Source organism: Rhincodon typus, chromosome 1 (genome assembly GCF_021869965.1).
Source record: "Rhincodon typus isolate 14 chromosome 1, sRhiTyp1.1, whole genome shotgun sequence".
In the NCBI taxonomy this organism is placed as follows: Eukaryota; Metazoa; Chordata; class Chondrichthyes; order Orectolobiformes; family Rhincodontidae; genus Rhincodon; species Rhincodon typus.
The window spans coordinates 159,705,085-159,722,599 of NC_063332.1; the positions used below are offsets into that span (position 1 = coordinate 159,705,085).

A 17,515-nucleotide genomic window follows, 5' to 3' on the forward strand; every position below is an offset into this window, starting at 1 on the left:
TTTGTCAGATACAAGTTGCCTTTAACAAAATCATATTGACTGCAATGTATTAACTCAGATTTTCCTGTGACAATTAACTTTGTTCTGGATTTATGGTCTCTAGATGTTTCACTGACATTACACTGACTGGCCTAATTACAAGAAATATCCTTCCTCTTTTTTTTGAACAGGGCTGTAATTCCTAATTCGTAAAATTACCCAAGACTGAGAAATTGATACTTATGCACACACACAGGCAATGTGTTCTACATCAGCTCTATTACAAACATGATTCTCATAAAGAAACACGAACATCACATTAGTCCTCGTATAAATGACACTGCAGAGATTTGTAGTGCTCATTGTAATATAATCCCTAATGGATCACCTGCTCACTCTTTTAAATGGCTATTAAATCCCTTGGGTTACTGAATGACTTGAAGAAACAGTTTAAAAAGGTCAATGTGGATCTGCCATCTGGTAAGTATATTTTCTAGTTGTCAGTTATTTAACGTGACAAGCATTTACATTTTGAAACATAACTCGATGCATCTGGAATTGTTACAATCAAACAAATATTCTATAATAATCTACACAATGTAGAATTATTAATAATTTCTTGTTCATAAATAATGCATGTTTCAAACTGCAATCTTTTTAAATTCAGGTTTTCTCCTGGTCGTGGAGCAGTTTAGCCTATTCATACCCCTTTGTTTATAGCATTCTAATCATTGAATTTAGGTGGGTAAAAAAGATCAGAAGTATTTTATAAATAATGATGTTCATTTAGAAGGTACTAATCTCTTCAATTAATCTCCATTTGCTGACATTAACATTGCCTTCTGAGAGTGATTCACATCCAGTTTGACTAAGAATAACGTAGGAAATTATGATTATTTAATTTACAATGATTACAGGAGGTACAACAATGTGGCCACTGGAAGACTGCACTAACGCTGTGCTTTTGAGCAAAGTGTGTTGTGTTTGATTTTAGGTATATTCTGGGTCGGTAGATTGTAAAAGGGGCTGAAATGATTTTTAGTAGGGTGATGTGTCCATCCTGTCAGATGAGAGAGATCAGGGAGAATTTGAATGTTACTGGAGACTATGTCTGCAGGAAGTGCATTTGGTTGTGAATCCTTTTGGACCACATGGATCAATTGGGGCGGCAGCTTGAGGCAATGAGGAGTTACAGAAGTTAAAGGGTTGTGATGGAAGGCAGTTTCAGGAAGGTGGAGACACCACAGATGCAGTCAGGTAGATGATTGACTGCTAGGAAAGGTAGAAGTAGCCAGGTGGTACAGGAGTCTCCTATGGCTATCCCCATCTCAAACAGGTATGCTGTATTGAATACTGGGGTGGGGGGGGGGGGGGGGGGCTGAGTGGCTCTATCGTAGTGAGGGGAATGTCAGGATCCAAACGATCAACTGTCATAGGGGGCTGTATAGTCTGCGGCACAGACAGGCATTTCTGCGGCTTTCAGTTAGACACCAGGATAAGTGTGTTGCCTTTCAAGTACCTGGGTTGAGGATGTCTCAGAGAGGAGGCGGAATATTCTGGAAGGGGAGATTGACCAGCAGGAGGTCGTTGTCCACCAATGACTTAAGGAAAGAAAGGTATGAGATTCTGCAGCGAAAATAGAGGAAATTAGGCAGGAGGTTAAAAGGTATGTCCTCAAAGGTTGTGATATCTCGACATCCTCAACCCAGGTACTTGAAAGGCAACACACTTATCCTGATGTCTAACTGAAAGCCGCAGAAATGCCTGTCTGTGCCGCAGACTATACAGCCCCCTATGACAGTTGATCGTTTGGATCCTGACATTCCCCTCACTACATTGGAGCCATTCAGCACCACCCCCCCAGACTGCTATTTGCCAGTGAGAGTAGGAATAGGAGGAGAGCGCAGATGAATGCATGGTTGAAGAGCTGGTGCAGGAGGCAATAATTCACATTTTTGGACTTTTGGGATCTCTTCAGGGGTAGAAATGACCTGTTCAAGAGGGATGTATTCCATTGGAATTGGAAGGACACCAATATCCTTACAGGGACGTTTGCTAGTGCCATTCAGGAGGATTTAAATCAGTAAGAGGGTGAGGAGTTGTGGGAACCAAAGTGATAGAAAAGAGAAAAGGCTGAAGCTGCTATGGTAAATGAGAGGAGAAAGTCAATTAGTCAAGGCAGACCTTAGCAGAGAACAGAGTAAGACTGATAAATTAAAATGCATTTACTTCAATGCAAGAGGCCCGACAGGGAAGGCAGATGAACTCAGGGTATGGTTGGGAACATGGGACTGGACTATCATGGCAATTACAGAAATGTGGCTCAGGGATGGACAGGACAAGCAGCTTAATGTTCCAGGGTGTAAATGCTATAGGAAGGATCGAAAGGGAGGCAAGAAAGCAGGGGTAGTGGTGTTTTTGGTTAGGGATAACATTACAGCTACAGTTAGGGAAGATATTCCTGGCAGATTGTCCAATAAATTTATATGGGTGGAACTAAGAAAGGGATGATCACCTTATGGAGTGTGTATTATAGCCCCCACCCACCAATAGTCAGTGGGAAATCAAGAAGCAAATATGTAAGGAGATCTCAGATATTTGTAAGAATAATAGGGTTGTAATGGTAGGGGATTTTAACTTTACAAACATAGACTGGGACTGTCACAGTATTAAGGGCTTGGATGAGGAGGAATTTAAGCGTGTACAAGAAAAAATTCTTATTCAATATGCGAATGAGAGAAGGAGCAAAACTTAACTTTCCTTTAGGAAATAAGGCAGAGCAAGTGACTGATGTGGCAGTGGGGAGCACTTTGGGACAAGTGATCATAATTCTAATATTTTTAAAAAGTTACAGAAAGGGATAAAACTGATTAAAAAGTTAAACTTCTAAATCGGAGTAAGGCACTGGTTTGATGATTCCTTCACTTTCCAGTTTTCTGATTTCTGCCTCTATTTTTGCCCATAAGGCAAATAGCACCAGCCTGGCCTTGCAGAATCATGCAATATGCCTCCTTTGATAGCCCCTAGTCCTTCCTGAAAAATTTCTGTATACTTAATTAGGACTTCACTCAGGCAGCCATTTTCTAATCGAAAAATGTTGCACGAATCTAGTCCAATTTTTCTTAACCAATTTCGCCCCAACAAGTGTGAGCCAGAGCCTTTTACTACAATCAGTGGTAAATGAACCAACTGCTTCTCATAAGAGACTGGAACCAAAGCTGTACCCTTAATTTGTCAAGGTTTCCCAATATAGTTTCTCAGCCTAGCCGAGGTCTCGTGCAAACTTAAGGGTGGAGTGAATTTTGTTAAGGATTGGTTCTGTGATCACTAAAACAGCTGTGCTAGGACTGACCTCCATTCGAGCCTGGTGACCAGTTAACCAGACATTTATTTTGATTGGTTCTGATTTGGACGTTGCTAAGCAATTTAACTGTTCCAAACCAGATGTAGGTGGACTTTCCAGAGTGTTCACTCTCCTGGATACTGGCCTATGAGTTCTCATACTGAATTTAGGTCTAGTGGGGCTCTTTTGCTGTCTTGAGTCCACATACCTGCAGCAATTACAACGGCTTGATGGCCCAGATTCTGAAGAAAATATTAACCATTTGCCAAGGCTCAGTTTTGTTTTGGGGGTTTTGCTGTGGGCTCTGCTCAGGATATGTCCTGAATGAGGCATACAATTACCTCCACTCAAGAGGTGTTCCCCAAGCTCAATCTAATTGTTCAGGGTGTCCCCTTCTAATGGAATACCCTTCAATTAATTTGCTCCACTTGCCACATTTTCCAATGATAAAGCCAGTTGGACTTCAGCTATTAGTTGCTTTTGCACAGTTACATCATTAATCCCACATACCAAACAGTCTCTTAGCATCTCATTAAGGGTTAAACCAAAGTCACATTCCTCTACCAGTCATCTTAACCTAATCAAAAATCCTAATACTTACTCCCCTGGTTCTCAGATTGCCAAGTAAAACTGACAGTGTCTCAGAATTAGAGGAGGCTCAAGGTTGCAATATTCCTTAACTAAATCCATCAATCCTTGCAATATTTTAGATCTGGTGCCTCAGGTACAGTTAAGTTCTTAATAACCGAAAAAGCTGTTGGTCCTCAAGATGGCACGAGAATTACTCATTGCTTTTCATCTGCCCCAATATTATTTGCCCAGAAAAAATACTGCATTTTTTCCACATACTGGGCCCAGTCTTCAACAGCAGGATCGAATGGGTCATGCTTCCCAAATAATAGCATGATGCCAGAAATGCTTATCCCAACTCAAAAATAACAGTTGCAACCAAATTTCTTCAGGAATGTGCTTTATTCTTGTTGCCATTAAAATAACTCCACCGAGGCCGGTATCCCATCACCAAGTCACTCTTGATTTACATGTGGGATGTCCTTGACACTGATCCAGCTCCCTCAGAGCCATATCTCAGACACTCCTGTTTTTATCTGTCAAACAGGGCTCCTAGATTGGATCAGATTAACAGCCCCAGTCAGGGAACTCATATTCCATGAGGTCCACCTGGCTGACATCGTTACAATCACAACAATCTTGTTAAGTATTTCAACAGAATAAATTTATGTCATTTTTTTTGTATTGAAACTGTGTTGTAAGAATAAAGCGTGTTTTAATTAAAGCTTGGGGTGGACCAATCAAATCAATTCTGGAACCCAGGGTCTTAACTTGCCCTTTTAAAAAATATAATATTTAGTAGCAAAGGTTTGGAGGGATATGGGCCAGGAACAGGCAGGTCGGACTAGTTTAGCTTGGGATTATGTTCAGCATGGACTGGTTGGACTGAAGGGCCTGTTTCTGTGCTGTATGACTCTACTGTCTAGAGTATCTCCACAATATTCTTTGGTCTGGTCCATAACACAGGTGAAGAACAACCAATTGGGAGGTCAGGCTTGCATCGTGAAAACAGTCCTGCTGTTGCAGCAGTGACTAAGGTGGTAAGATTACTCCCAGTGTCAGCAAGGGCTAGGGAAGGAATTCCAGAGCTTTAGAAGCCAAAAGTCATAGCCACGAACAATTAAATCAGACGATAAGAAGCCATAATTAGTTGAATGTCAATATCTCGAAGACTGTGGAACTGGAGGAGATTACATAGGTCGGGAGCAATGGGTCCGAGGGGAGATTTGAAAACCAAATCATTTAAAATTGAAATTGCTTGACTGGGGAAAAATTTAAGCTATTGCTGACCTAAATTTGCTCCCAGTCAAGCAAAAATATTGTTATTAATCTGAAATCTATTAATGCTGGAATATAGTCAGCAATGTATTGGAATAGTCAAGTCTCAAAGAATCAAGCCACAAATGAGAGTTTCAGCAACTGAGGCAGAGGTGATAATGGGCGGTGTCACTGAGGTGTAAATAGCCAATAATCAGTGATGGCACAAATATATTTAATGTACATAATTCTGAAAGAAAAATATTTCATTCTAATTTCTTTCATTATAGATATTCATGTGATAAGTATAATTTTATTGAAAATGAAAATAATTAAATTTCATTTTTTAAATGATTTGATTACTAACAACTGAAGTTTTGCATATAACAAGAATATTAACTTTTCTCCCTTTAACACATATACATTTGTTCATGTTTTAAGAAATCTTGCTTCTTTCTGTTAAGCAATTGGTCAACAGTCACACAATCTGAATGGTAAAAGCTTGCAGGCCTCCCAAAATGAAGTGTTGATATTGCACCTTTCAGTCATATCACACATTGCCTTTTGCTTTTCTAAAAAAGTTCTCACCACTGGACTGTGTAAATTAAGCTGCACACCCCAACCCTCTGCCCACTCATTCAAATCTATCACTGGTCAGCTATGGCCTCTGAATTCTGAGCCAAGACTGACCCACTGTCTTCTTATCTCATTTCCTGCTCTTTAAAGTCCACTCTCAGCCCATTTAGTTTCCTGCCCTTTAATGTTACACTCAAACCTCAAGTGTAGCACCTTTGGCCTACCTATCCAAACTCTTCACAGCCACCAATCGAATTTCAGAACTTGCCTTCCCAACCATTATTTTTAATCCTTGGACAGTCCTACTCCTCAGTGCAATGTTCAGAAATTAGGTGCTCAAACTGCTAAGAATGGTACCAAAACATGTTAAAATTCTAATGAACTTTGGTTAGAAGTAAAAAAAAAGAAATTGATTAAATATTACCAAGACCACTTGTACAATAATTGCAGATGCTAGCCACACTCATTATACAAAGAAAATTTGTAACTGTACTTGGAAAGACTGACTGGGAACTGCCAGAATTTCAGCAAGACAGGAGGTTCATCTGCCCTAATGATTCACCTCTGATCTGAGATTTTCCAGAGTTAGAGCAATTTAAATACTGCCAAGGAGTCTTGGCTGAATTTCCACCTTGTAGTCATTCTGCCCCAAACATGAATCATTCAATACCTAGGTCCACATCATTGTCAAAGCGTGTTATTGTTTTACACCGATGGAAGAGAGCTTCTGGGCTGTGCAGGAGCTTCTCCACTGAACAAAGGCAAAAATACATTTTTCATATACTTGCTTTTAGCCCACCTTGGCTGTTAGAAAAAAAATCATATTATTACTTGGTCACATACACACCCAATCTGATTTATCATCTGATTGTGTGATCAGTTCATAGACAGCTCTAGGCGGCTCATGGTCTCATCATGTTTACTGGATCCCCTTATCAATTGTCCTTGAGTCTTCACAAGACATCTTATTCAGCCACATTCCAGACAGTAGTTGCTTGCTGATAAGAGTGGTTCTCCTCAATCCACCTAAGACTGAACTTTCACAGGAATATAATTAAATCCCATATGGCTGTAGTTTGAAACTCTACTTCAATGCCTGATAGATGATTACACTTTGTTAGATTAATTCTCCATAGAGTACAATACATGGCTATGCTTTTACCACATTGCATGTTACTTTAGGTCGCTCAGTCTGGTGTTCTACACAAGCATCTACATCTGTTTCTGTGTAACAGAGCCCATTGTATGCATTGCACAGGACCCTTTGTGTGTTATCTTTATCTTGTTACCTTGGATATTCTCCCTCTATGAGGACATCTATTTACTCTGGCTTATAGTTTGACTTAAAACAGTGGCCTGTACAAGCTAAAATCTTCAGCTAAAAATCTTCCTCACTGTTTTTTTTAAATCAACTGAGGGCTACTTTGAGCCATTTTACGCTGCTTCAGCCATGGGCAGGCCAAACACACTTTGAAACTTGCCTGAAAGAGTTACCAGCAGTCTAAGACCTGCTGCAACCATGTGTGTACATGGTCATTTACAGAGCAGGCCACATATTGGCTTTTTAAAAAAATATTGTTCCAACCTATGCAAATGGTCACTCTGTGAATAGCAGAAACCATTTCCATAATGTGTATGCATCTGGAATGCATCCACCATATTTTATAACTCCTGTCACTTCTGTGAAAAAGAATTAAAAATAAAAGCAATATCTGCTCATGCAAGTTGCGGTCATGCCAAAGGCTGGTACATCTTCGGTGTAAAATTCTGCTTTTTAGGTATATCACTTTAGGATGGCTTTTAATTTCCTTTTAAATGGGCAACTAAGCAATCCTACCACCGCTGGATCAAATTAAATTTCTGAAATGCTTCTACATCCAGCTCTGAATGGTGGCGACCAGTAAAACATTTAATGGAAGAAAGCAGCTTAACACTGAGTGGTATGGTACTGGGGAGCGTGGCTGAACAGCGACCTTGGAGTGCAAGTTCATAGTTCCTTGAAAGTGGAGTTACAGATAGACAGGTTAGTGACGAAAGTGCTTGGTACACTTGTCTTCATTCGTCAGTATATTCAGTATTGATGTTGGGATGTTATGTTGCAGCTGTACAGCACATTGGTTAGGCCACTTCTGGAATACTGCGTTCAATTCTGGAATGCTGCTATGGGAAAGATGTTGTAAAACTTGAAGGGGCTCAGAAAAGATTTCCAAGAATGTTGCCAGCATTGGAGGGTTTGAGCTATAGGGAGAGACTGAACAGGCTGGGCCTATTTTCTCTGGAGTGTCAGAGGCTAAGAGGTGACCTTATAAAGGTTTCTAAAATCATGAGCGGCATGGATAGGCTAAATGGACAAGGTCTTCTTCCTATTGTAGGCAAGTCCAAACCGAGAGGGTACAGGTTTACGGTGGGAGGGGAAAAATTTAAAAGGGATCTAAAGGGCACCATTTTCATGCTGGAGTCATGGGTATACGGAATGAGCTGTTCCAGTTACAGCTACAACATGGGCATCTACCCAAAAATGTGTAAAATTATCCAGCTATGTCCTGCCACAAAAAGCGGTAAACAGCCAATTACTCCTCATTAGTTGGGTGATGTGCTGCTGCTGTAACATGTGGAAGCTGCTGAATACTAATGTGTAATTTGTAGTAAGAATTTTCAGCTCAAGGAAATTTGGATCTGAGTTGAGGAGCTGGAATTTGAGTTGCAAACATTGGATCACATCAGAGAAGGGGACACTTTGTTCCAAAGGTCAGTAACAACCCACAGACTAGGTAGTTCAAAATTGGTCTGTGATCAGGGATAGAGGGGTGTTGCTGCAGTTGAGGCAAGTACGAGGACGAGGAAGTTACAATTGAGTCCCCGCAATTGTCCAACAGTTACGAGGTTCTTGCAAGCTGTGCAGATGAGAGTGGGGACAAGAGGAAGGATGAGCAAACTGACTATGGCACCTTGGCACAGGGACCCGTTCAAGTCGGGAGAGACAACAAGAATGCAGTGCTGGTAGGGAACAGTATGATTAGTTCTCTGCAGCCATGAGCATGATTGCCTGCCTAGTGCTAGGGTTAAGGTTAAGGATATTTTCTCATCATTGTAGAAGAACTTGAAGAGCGAGGGGATGGATCCACTGATCGTTGTCCACATTGATACCAATGACATTGGTAGGATTAGAAAGGAGGTTCTGCTGAAGAATATTAAACAGTTCAGAGTGTAAAAGTAAAGAGGTTTTACTAAAAATTATACAAGGCAGAAGTCAGAACACAGCTGGAATATTGTGAAATATTTTGGGCTCCTTATCTGAGGAAGGATATACTGGCATTGGAGGCAATTGAGAAGGTTCTTTCTTCATGGGATGACGGCATCACTGGCTAGGCAGCATTAATTGCCCAGAGGGTAGTTAAGAGACAACCACATTGCTGTGGGTCTGGAGACACATGTAGGACAGACCAGGTCAGGATGGCAGTTTCATTCCGTAAAGGACATTAGTGAACCAGAACAGTTTTTCCAACAATTGACAATAGATTCACAGTCATTATTAGATTCTTAATCCCAGATACTTATTCAAATTCTATCATCTGCCGTGGTGGGATTCGAACCCGGGTCCCCAGAACATTATCTGAGTCTCTGGATTAACAGTCCAGTGATAATACAACTTGGCAATCACCTCCCCATTGCTAGACTTATACCAGATATGGATGGATTGTCTTATGAGGCGAGGCTGGGTAGGATGGGCCTGTGCTCATTCAAATTGAGTAAAATGAGAGGCGATCTCATTGAGACATACAAGATTCTTACAGGGCTTGACAGGGTAGGTGTAGAAAGGTTGTTTCCTTTTGGTGGAAATGTCTAAGTCAAGAGGATGTTTTCTCAGAATAAGCAGTGGTTATTTAAGGAGTTGAGGATGATCAGATTAGCCGTGATCTCACTGAATGTCGTAGCAAACTCATTGAGCTGAATGGCCGACTTCTGCTCCTATGTTTCATGGTCTTATGGATATTCTACTCTCAATCATCAACAGTGATATAAGGTGTCATTGACAGTGCTATCAAGCAGTATTCTGCTCATATATGCTCAGTTCGGGCTCTAAAAGCCTCATCACATGAAGTATGGAGGCAATTGTGAGAGTAGAAAAATGTCACACAAACGGAAGGTACTGCCCAGAGGTGTGGTGCAGGCAGATTCAATGGAGGCATTCAAGAGGACATTTGATGATTATTTAAATACAAACAACATGCAGGGCTACAGGAAAAAGCAAGAGACTGGCAACAACTTTTAATGCTTAAAGAACCAGCACAGACACGATGGACAGAATGACATCCTTCTGCATCATTAAAATTCAGTCTGGCAATTTAAAAAATTATCTATGATTTAATGATAAAATGTGATCATAGATCAAAACAATTTCTACAATCTGTTTGGGAGCAACAGAAACAGATAGTGTGGACATGGTATAAATCAGGAGGTGAGAGCAGCTTGAAGCATATGCAACATCATTTTCATGGATGACTTTGATCTGAATATAAATTGGGTAAACTAACGGAGCATGAAAGGTATGGAACATGAGTTTCTGGAGTGCCTTACGGATGGGCTTTAGAGCAGCATTTTGAAGAGCTGATTAGAGAACAAGTTTATTTGGTTTAGTATTATGTAATGTAAACCACCATTAATAATCTTGTAAAAGAAACTTTAGTAGGGATGAGTGACTACAATATGCCAGAATTTCAGATTATGTTTGAAGGTGAGGTAGTTTAATCTGAAGGTCATAGAGTCACAGAGATGTACAGTATAGTAACAGACCCTTCAGTCCAACTCATCCATACCGACCAGATATCCTAAATTAATCTAGTCCCATTTGCTAGCATTTGGCCCATATCCTTCTAAACCCTTCCTATTTATGTATCATCCAGATGCCTTGTACATGTTGTAGATGTACGAGCCTCCACAAATTCCTCTGGCAGCTCATTCCATACATGCACCACCCTCTGCATGAAAAAGTTGCCCTTCTGGTCCCTTTTAAATCTTTCTCCTCTCACCTAAAACCTAGCCTCTAGGTTGGACTCCCCTACCCTGGCATAAAGACCTTGGCTATTCATGCCCTTCATGATTTTATAAACCTCTATAAGGTCACCCTTTGGGCTCTGGTGCTCCAGGGAAAATAGCCCCAGCCTGTTCAGCCTCTCCCTATAGCTCAACCACTCCAACCCTGACAACTTCCTGGTAATTTTTTTCTGAAGGTGTTAAATTTGAATGAGGAAAATTATGAAAACATGAAGCACAAGTTGGCTGCTTGGATTGAGAAAATACTTTATAAGGCATGACTGAACATCAGCAATGGATTGTCTTTAAAGAATTATTACTTGACTTAGAGCAATTATACATTCCTTCAAGGTGCAAAAGCCAAATGGTCAACCATGGCTAACAAAAGAAGTTAAAGACTGTATAAAATTACAAGGCACACAAAGTGGCCAGAAATATTAATAAATCTGGAGATTAGGAACATTGTACAATATAGTAAAAGGAGGACCAAGAAATTGATAAGAGAATAAAAACTACAAATGTAAACTAGCAAAAAACAAAAATGGATCATACAGGTAGTTAAAAAGGCAACGTCTGGCTATGACAAATATGGGACCATTAAGAGTCAGGAGAATTTATAATGGGAAAGGAAAAATGGCAGAGAAGCTAAATTAGTGTTTTGTGACTGTTTTCAATAAGAAACTTACAAGTAATCTCTCAGAATTAGAGACTCAAATGACTAGGGAGAATGGAGAACTGAAGATAACTCGTAACAATGTTTAACTGGAGAAATTAATAGAAATGAAAGTTGTTAAGTCTGCAGGACCTGATGGTTGACTTTTGAGAATGTTGAAGGCGGTGGCGAAAGAGATAGTTGATGCATTGGTAATCATCTTTCAAAATCTGTCATGCTCTTGTCCAATCACTGCAAATTTGCAGTTTGCAAATGTCACCTCACTATTTAAAAAGGATCAAGACAAATAAACTATTGACACATCAGCCTTACATCAGTAGAAGGGAAAACACTGCAATCTATCAAAGAAATTGATAAAAGGACACCTGGATAAAAATGATTTGATTGTGCATCATCTGCATGGACTTGCAAATAGAAAATCATGTTTATAAACCTGGAATTTTTTTAAAAGGACATTATGAACAAAATTGACAGAGGGAAGTTGATGGATGTAGTGTATTTGGGTTTTCAGAAGGCTTTTGATAAGGGCCCTTACGAGGTTGGTTAGCAATCATATGGTACAGGTGGCGATGTACTGGCATGCATTAAGGATTAGCTAACAGACAGAAAACAGTAGGAATAAATGGGTCACTCATTGGCAGACTGTGACTAGTGAGGTGCTGCAAGTGAGGTACTTGAGCCCCAGACAGTCACAATATATGTCAATGACTTGAATATGGGGACCAAATCTAATATTTTCAAATTTGCATATGATATAAAGCTAAATAGTAATGTGTGTTGAAAACTATAAATTGTTTTCTAGATGATTTGGATAGGCTCAATGGTTGGGCAATAGCATGGCAGATTGAATAATGTGGAAAAATATTAGGTTATCCTCCGTGCAGAATGTTTCCTAAATGGTAAGAGGTTGGAAACTGTAGATACACAAAGGGTCTTGGGTCCCTTGTCAATGAGTCACTTAAAGCTAGCATATAGGTATAGCCAGCTACTTGGAAGGCAAATAGAATATGTATTGCAATAGGACTTGAGTACAGGACTACTGAAGTCATTCTGCAATCATATTAGAGCTTGGTTAGACTATACTTCAAGTAACAGGCAATTTTGGTCCCATTTCAGCAAAGATATTATTGCCACAGAAGGAGTGCAACAAAGGTTCACCAGACTTTTCTCAGTTGGCAGACTATTGTATGAAGAGAGATTGGGGAAAGTGGGCCTGTATTCTCTAGATTTTGGACAAATGAGAGATGATCTCATTCCAAAATATCAGACATGGTAGATGTAGGTAGGATACTGCCCCTCACCTGAGGTGTCTAGACTTGGATTATAATTTAAAAATGAGGTTGCCATTGGAAACTGAGGTGAGAAGTGCTTTTACTCAGAGGGCAATGAATATTTGGAATTCTCCACCCAAGAGGGCTGTGTAAGTTCAGTCTTTGAGTATACTTAAAGTTGAGGTTGATAATTTTTTTCATCATCAATGGTGTAAAGAATTGGGGAAATAGTGTGCACAAAAGTCATTGGAGTGCTTGATCAACCATGAGCATATTAAATGAAGTCCATAAAAAGTCCCACTTCTCTGCCTGAGGTGAATCTCTAGACAAGGTCCTTCCTTTCCTGGGTGAAATGCTGTCCCACTATGATCTTTGGTCCAGACTGACCTTCCAGGCCACTCTGAGAGTTAATGATGTGATTCTTATTGTTCAGCAGTTATCATGAACCACAGTATCCATGTTCCCATTGTCCACACGAATGATTTGGTGGGCTAAGCAACTGTCAATGCAAATTTTATATATCCCTATTAATATTTCAGTTATGAGTAGCCTCCTTGCATTCCCATCTCTAATTGAAACAGAAGGGCCATCAGCAGAACTTGAGGTTTTCATTTCAAGTGACTTCCGAGACACGAATCAGCCCAGTCAGTCCAAAATAAGGTCATCTGACCCCTTGCTCCTCCTTAACACTGCCCCACCATCTCCAGAGTTCATCTTGTCAAAGTATATTCTATGCTTTTCTTCAAAAAAAAAGTTAATTTGTCCATACTCTTCATTAATTCAGAGTCATATTATCCAGGTTAACAAGAGTTGCAAGAAAAGTAAATAGGGTGGGATTTTTCAAATATAGTGAGAATTCAGGATTGCCTCCCTTGGTTTTTATAATTTTATGCTGTAACATTGCTTTGGTATTGTGTCAACCATTGCCAGATATGCATTATATTAAGCAGACCAGTAACAATTTTCACTAAGATTTCATAAATTCATGTCATACTGCCCCTTTATTGTCTGCAGAGGGAAATTAAATATTTTAAGACTGGACATGAATCCATGCCTCAAAGATAAAAATAGAAGCATTTTAATCCATGCATCAAACAGCTTCCAGGCTGAAGTATGCAGAACTTGCAACAAAAATTCATCTTATGCCCCAAGGATTTAGCAAACAATAACATACTGATTCTTCAATGATCTTAACTAATACTTTGCCAGAGAAAACATTCATGTGTTTAATGATGCCATATAAATAGTCCTATTGTCTGAAACAATCAGTAATAATGACATTCAAATGACACTGTATGCACTGAGACAACTGTGCACATGCACAGAACCTGAGGCAACGACAGTGATATTCACTAACTATATCACACTGCCATGCATCCGTTAACATAAAACTACTTTATAGCTGAAGCATGATAAACACAGAAATACACCAATCGCAATGTCTGACTTATTTACTCACGCCATTGCTCAGGGTATATAGATACAAAGCAAAGTACTAACTACATTCCAGGTTGGGGGTATTTTGGTAATTACAACTGTAATTAGCTATAAAACAATTCAAACAACAAAATATAACAATTAAGACTTTTACTGACCTGCTATAAACACTGCTTTCTTTTTGTGAATTCAGTTGGGATACGTATCTTACTCAAGCAAGATGGAGACACTTCAATGCATACATATATATGGTTGTCCGAGAATTGTTGTATCGTCTCTGCACTCACAATAAGACTTCAAATGGAAAGAACAGGCACAGGAAAGGAAAGGGTAGCAGCCTGTTGGCAGGCGAGGGAAAACTGAATGAAAATAGGAGCCATAACAGATATTGATCTCGTCCAACAGCAATATACTTCTTGCCAGTGAGAGATACAGAGTAAGGCTATCAGACAACAGATAGAATGCTAACTAAGGCACTATAAGCTGGAGGCTTTCCAAAGGGCAGAAGAGTATAATAGGTATGCAGTACAGAAAGTACAAATAGTACTAGGTTAAAAGATAACTCAATATAGCTGGAAAGGAATTTGGAAGGTGACAGATTAGGATGTGCTCATCCATGTTACGAGTGAAATAAGTAACAACCCATTGATATAGCAGAGGTAGAGTGTAAAACCACCGGAAAGATACAAAGGCTTCAAAGATATAATCACGAAAATGGGCTGTTTAAGGTTGGCTTGTTTTTCCTTGAGTTTAGAAGCTTCAAGGGTGATTTAATCAAGTCATTTGAATTGGTAAAGCAATTTGATACAGAAATCCTATTGAAAGTCAGAATAGGGGAGCACAATTTTCGAAGTGGAGTCAGGCAAGTTAAGAGATGGAGTGGAAATCTGGAACTTTATTCATCAAGAACTTGTGGATGCTGTATCAACTGAAAAGCTCCTCAACCAAAATGACATTGCATTCTTAGGCATGGGTATTAAAGGATTATAAAGATGAGCAATATTCCGCTGTGAGAGCATGTGGTTGCTCGACAATCGGAAATGTACAATGGACACAACAAACAAGCTGCGCACAAGCAACGTTCTCTCTAAGATGTGTATGCATACAACCAATGTGTCTACCTTAACCTGGCCACACAATACAACAAGCCATGGATGCAGAGGAAGTAAAAATGACAGGGACAAAAGAGCTAAATGGAGACCCTGTGACACAGTGGTATGTTCCTTGCATTGACCTAGATGCTTTGGGTTTAAAGCCTACTTTAGGACATTGTGGCCAAGGAAGACACATACATAATATGCCCAACAGGTTGAACTATCAACTTCTAAATCCTTCCAACATACACCAACATGAGGTAAGAGCAGGAGACATTCCTGGTCTGTCAGCTGATGAACAGAACCTCCACCATTACTATCCATAACTCCTGTGATACAGCATGTATGTAAAAGCACACTGCCATAGCAACTCAGATTCCTCAGGGACTGGCTGGCTCAGTTGGCTGGAGTGCCAGTGGGGATCAGCAGGGGGTTCAAACTCTGTTCCAACTGGAGTGATTTCAGCACCTGATGGCATGCCCTACCCATGGCAGTGATTCCAATACAATGGGTTGGACACTTCTTTGTGGAGAAAGCCCAAGAAGATTGGAATCAAGGTCCATTCAGATTAGCCACGACCTAACAAGATGGCAGACTAAGCTGAAGGAGTTGAACAACCAACCCATATTCCACAAAGCACAAAATTATGCCACTGGATATTACTGTAATTATGTAATTTACTTTTCTGGGACTCAGCTGGAAAAATTAAATTTAAAATTATCAAAGGTAGATATACAAAATGCAGGGCAGAAAGAAAAATTGTCTGGTTTATCAATCATGATAAAGCTAAGCGCCATTATGCCTAGCATATCATCCGCGTTCTTGTGATCTAATCTCCTAGAAGAGATGAAAAAAAAAGTTGCAAGAAATTTTAGTCCACTTCACATTTAAAAAGCAATTATGAACAAAATTTCCTGACCCACAGTCCAGGGCATAAAATTAACTGAAGTTAATACCCAATGTCCCATCTTTTTGCACTGTGATACAAGGCAAAGTAAGAAACTTTTCTACAGCAATTACTGGAGAAATTCAGGTCTGGCAACATCTGTGAAGAGAAAGCAGAGTTGACATTTTGGGTCCAGTGATCCTTCTCCACAACTGATGGCAGCTAGGAAAAGGTGCTATATATGCTCAAGGCAGGGGGGTCAGGGTAAAGGAGTAAGTGACAGATGGAGACTGAGCCCAGAGGGAGGGAAAGACAGGGAGATAAAGGGGTGGATAATGGCAAGCAGGGAAAATAGAAGAGCTGCTAATGGGGACGAAATAGGTAAAAATGGGTGGCGGTTGCTGAAAGCAGCCCAAGTGATGACAAGGCCTGGGCTGCGGCAGTGGGTAAAGGTCATGGAAGAAGGTGCTCAGGCCCTAAAATTAATGAACTCGATATTGAGTACTGAAGGCTACAGGGTCCCCAAACAGAAAATGAGATGCTGTTCTTCGAACTAGCACTGAGCCTCGTTGTAGCAACGAAGCAGGCCTGCAACAGAAATGTTGGCTAGGGAGCACGGTTGGAGTGTTGAAGTGGCAGGCAACTGGAAGCTCGGGGTCAATTTTGTAGACAGAAAGCAGGTGTTCTGCAAAGCAGTCTCCCAGTTGACATTTCTTCTTCCTGGTGTAGAGGATACCACATCGTGAGCAGCGAATACAGCAGACTAGATTGAGTGAAGTGCAGGTAAATTACTGCTTAAACTGGAACGTGTGTCTGGAGCCTTGGCTAGTGAGGAGAAAGTAAATGGGCAGGTGTTACACCGTCTGTGATTGTATGGGAAGGTGCCATGGAGGAGTGGGGAGGTGTTGGGAGTGGATGAAGTGTGGACCATGGTGTCCCAGAGAAACAGTCCCTGCAGAATTCTGTCAAGGGAGGGTAACGGATTGTGTGTCTGATGGTGGTATCCCATTGGAGATGGCTGAAATGGCAATTTATGGTCGTGTGTGTGTGGTTGGTGGTGGGGTGGAAAGGGAGGACCGGGGTACCCAAAAGGAGTTGAGGGAGGTAAGAGAAGGAAATGTGTTGGACATGGCCACATTAGAGGGGAAACCTTGGTTGAGGAAAAAGGTGAACTTTGAGGTCCCCAGAAGATAGAATTGTCAGAATGGATGTGACAGAGACACCGAAAACGTAAGAATGGCATAGTCTTTACAGCAAACAATATGTAAGAATGTCTAGTCCAGGTAAAGATTGGTGGATATCAGTCAGCAGCCTATCCCCAGAAATTGAAACTGAAACATTGATGAAGTGAAGGGGGGAGTCAGACATGGTGAAGGTGAGTACAGAGTGGAAATC

The 17,515-nt window shown here is 40.4% G+C and overlaps 1 protein-coding gene across 1 annotated transcript in view; it reads right to left on the reverse strand.

The window, feature by feature from the left end:
* LOC125485749 (TBC1 domain family member 14-like) overlaps window positions 1-17,515 on the reverse strand; it is a 32,294-nt gene that overhangs the window by 14,184 nt on the left and 595 nt on the right. Inside the window, exon 2 of the mRNA XM_048610104.1 lies at window positions 6,396-6,476. Within this exon, the coding sequence (XP_048466061.1) occupies window positions 6,396-6,476 (81 nt within the window). The remainder of the gene's footprint in view (window positions 1-6,395; window positions 6,477-17,515) is intronic.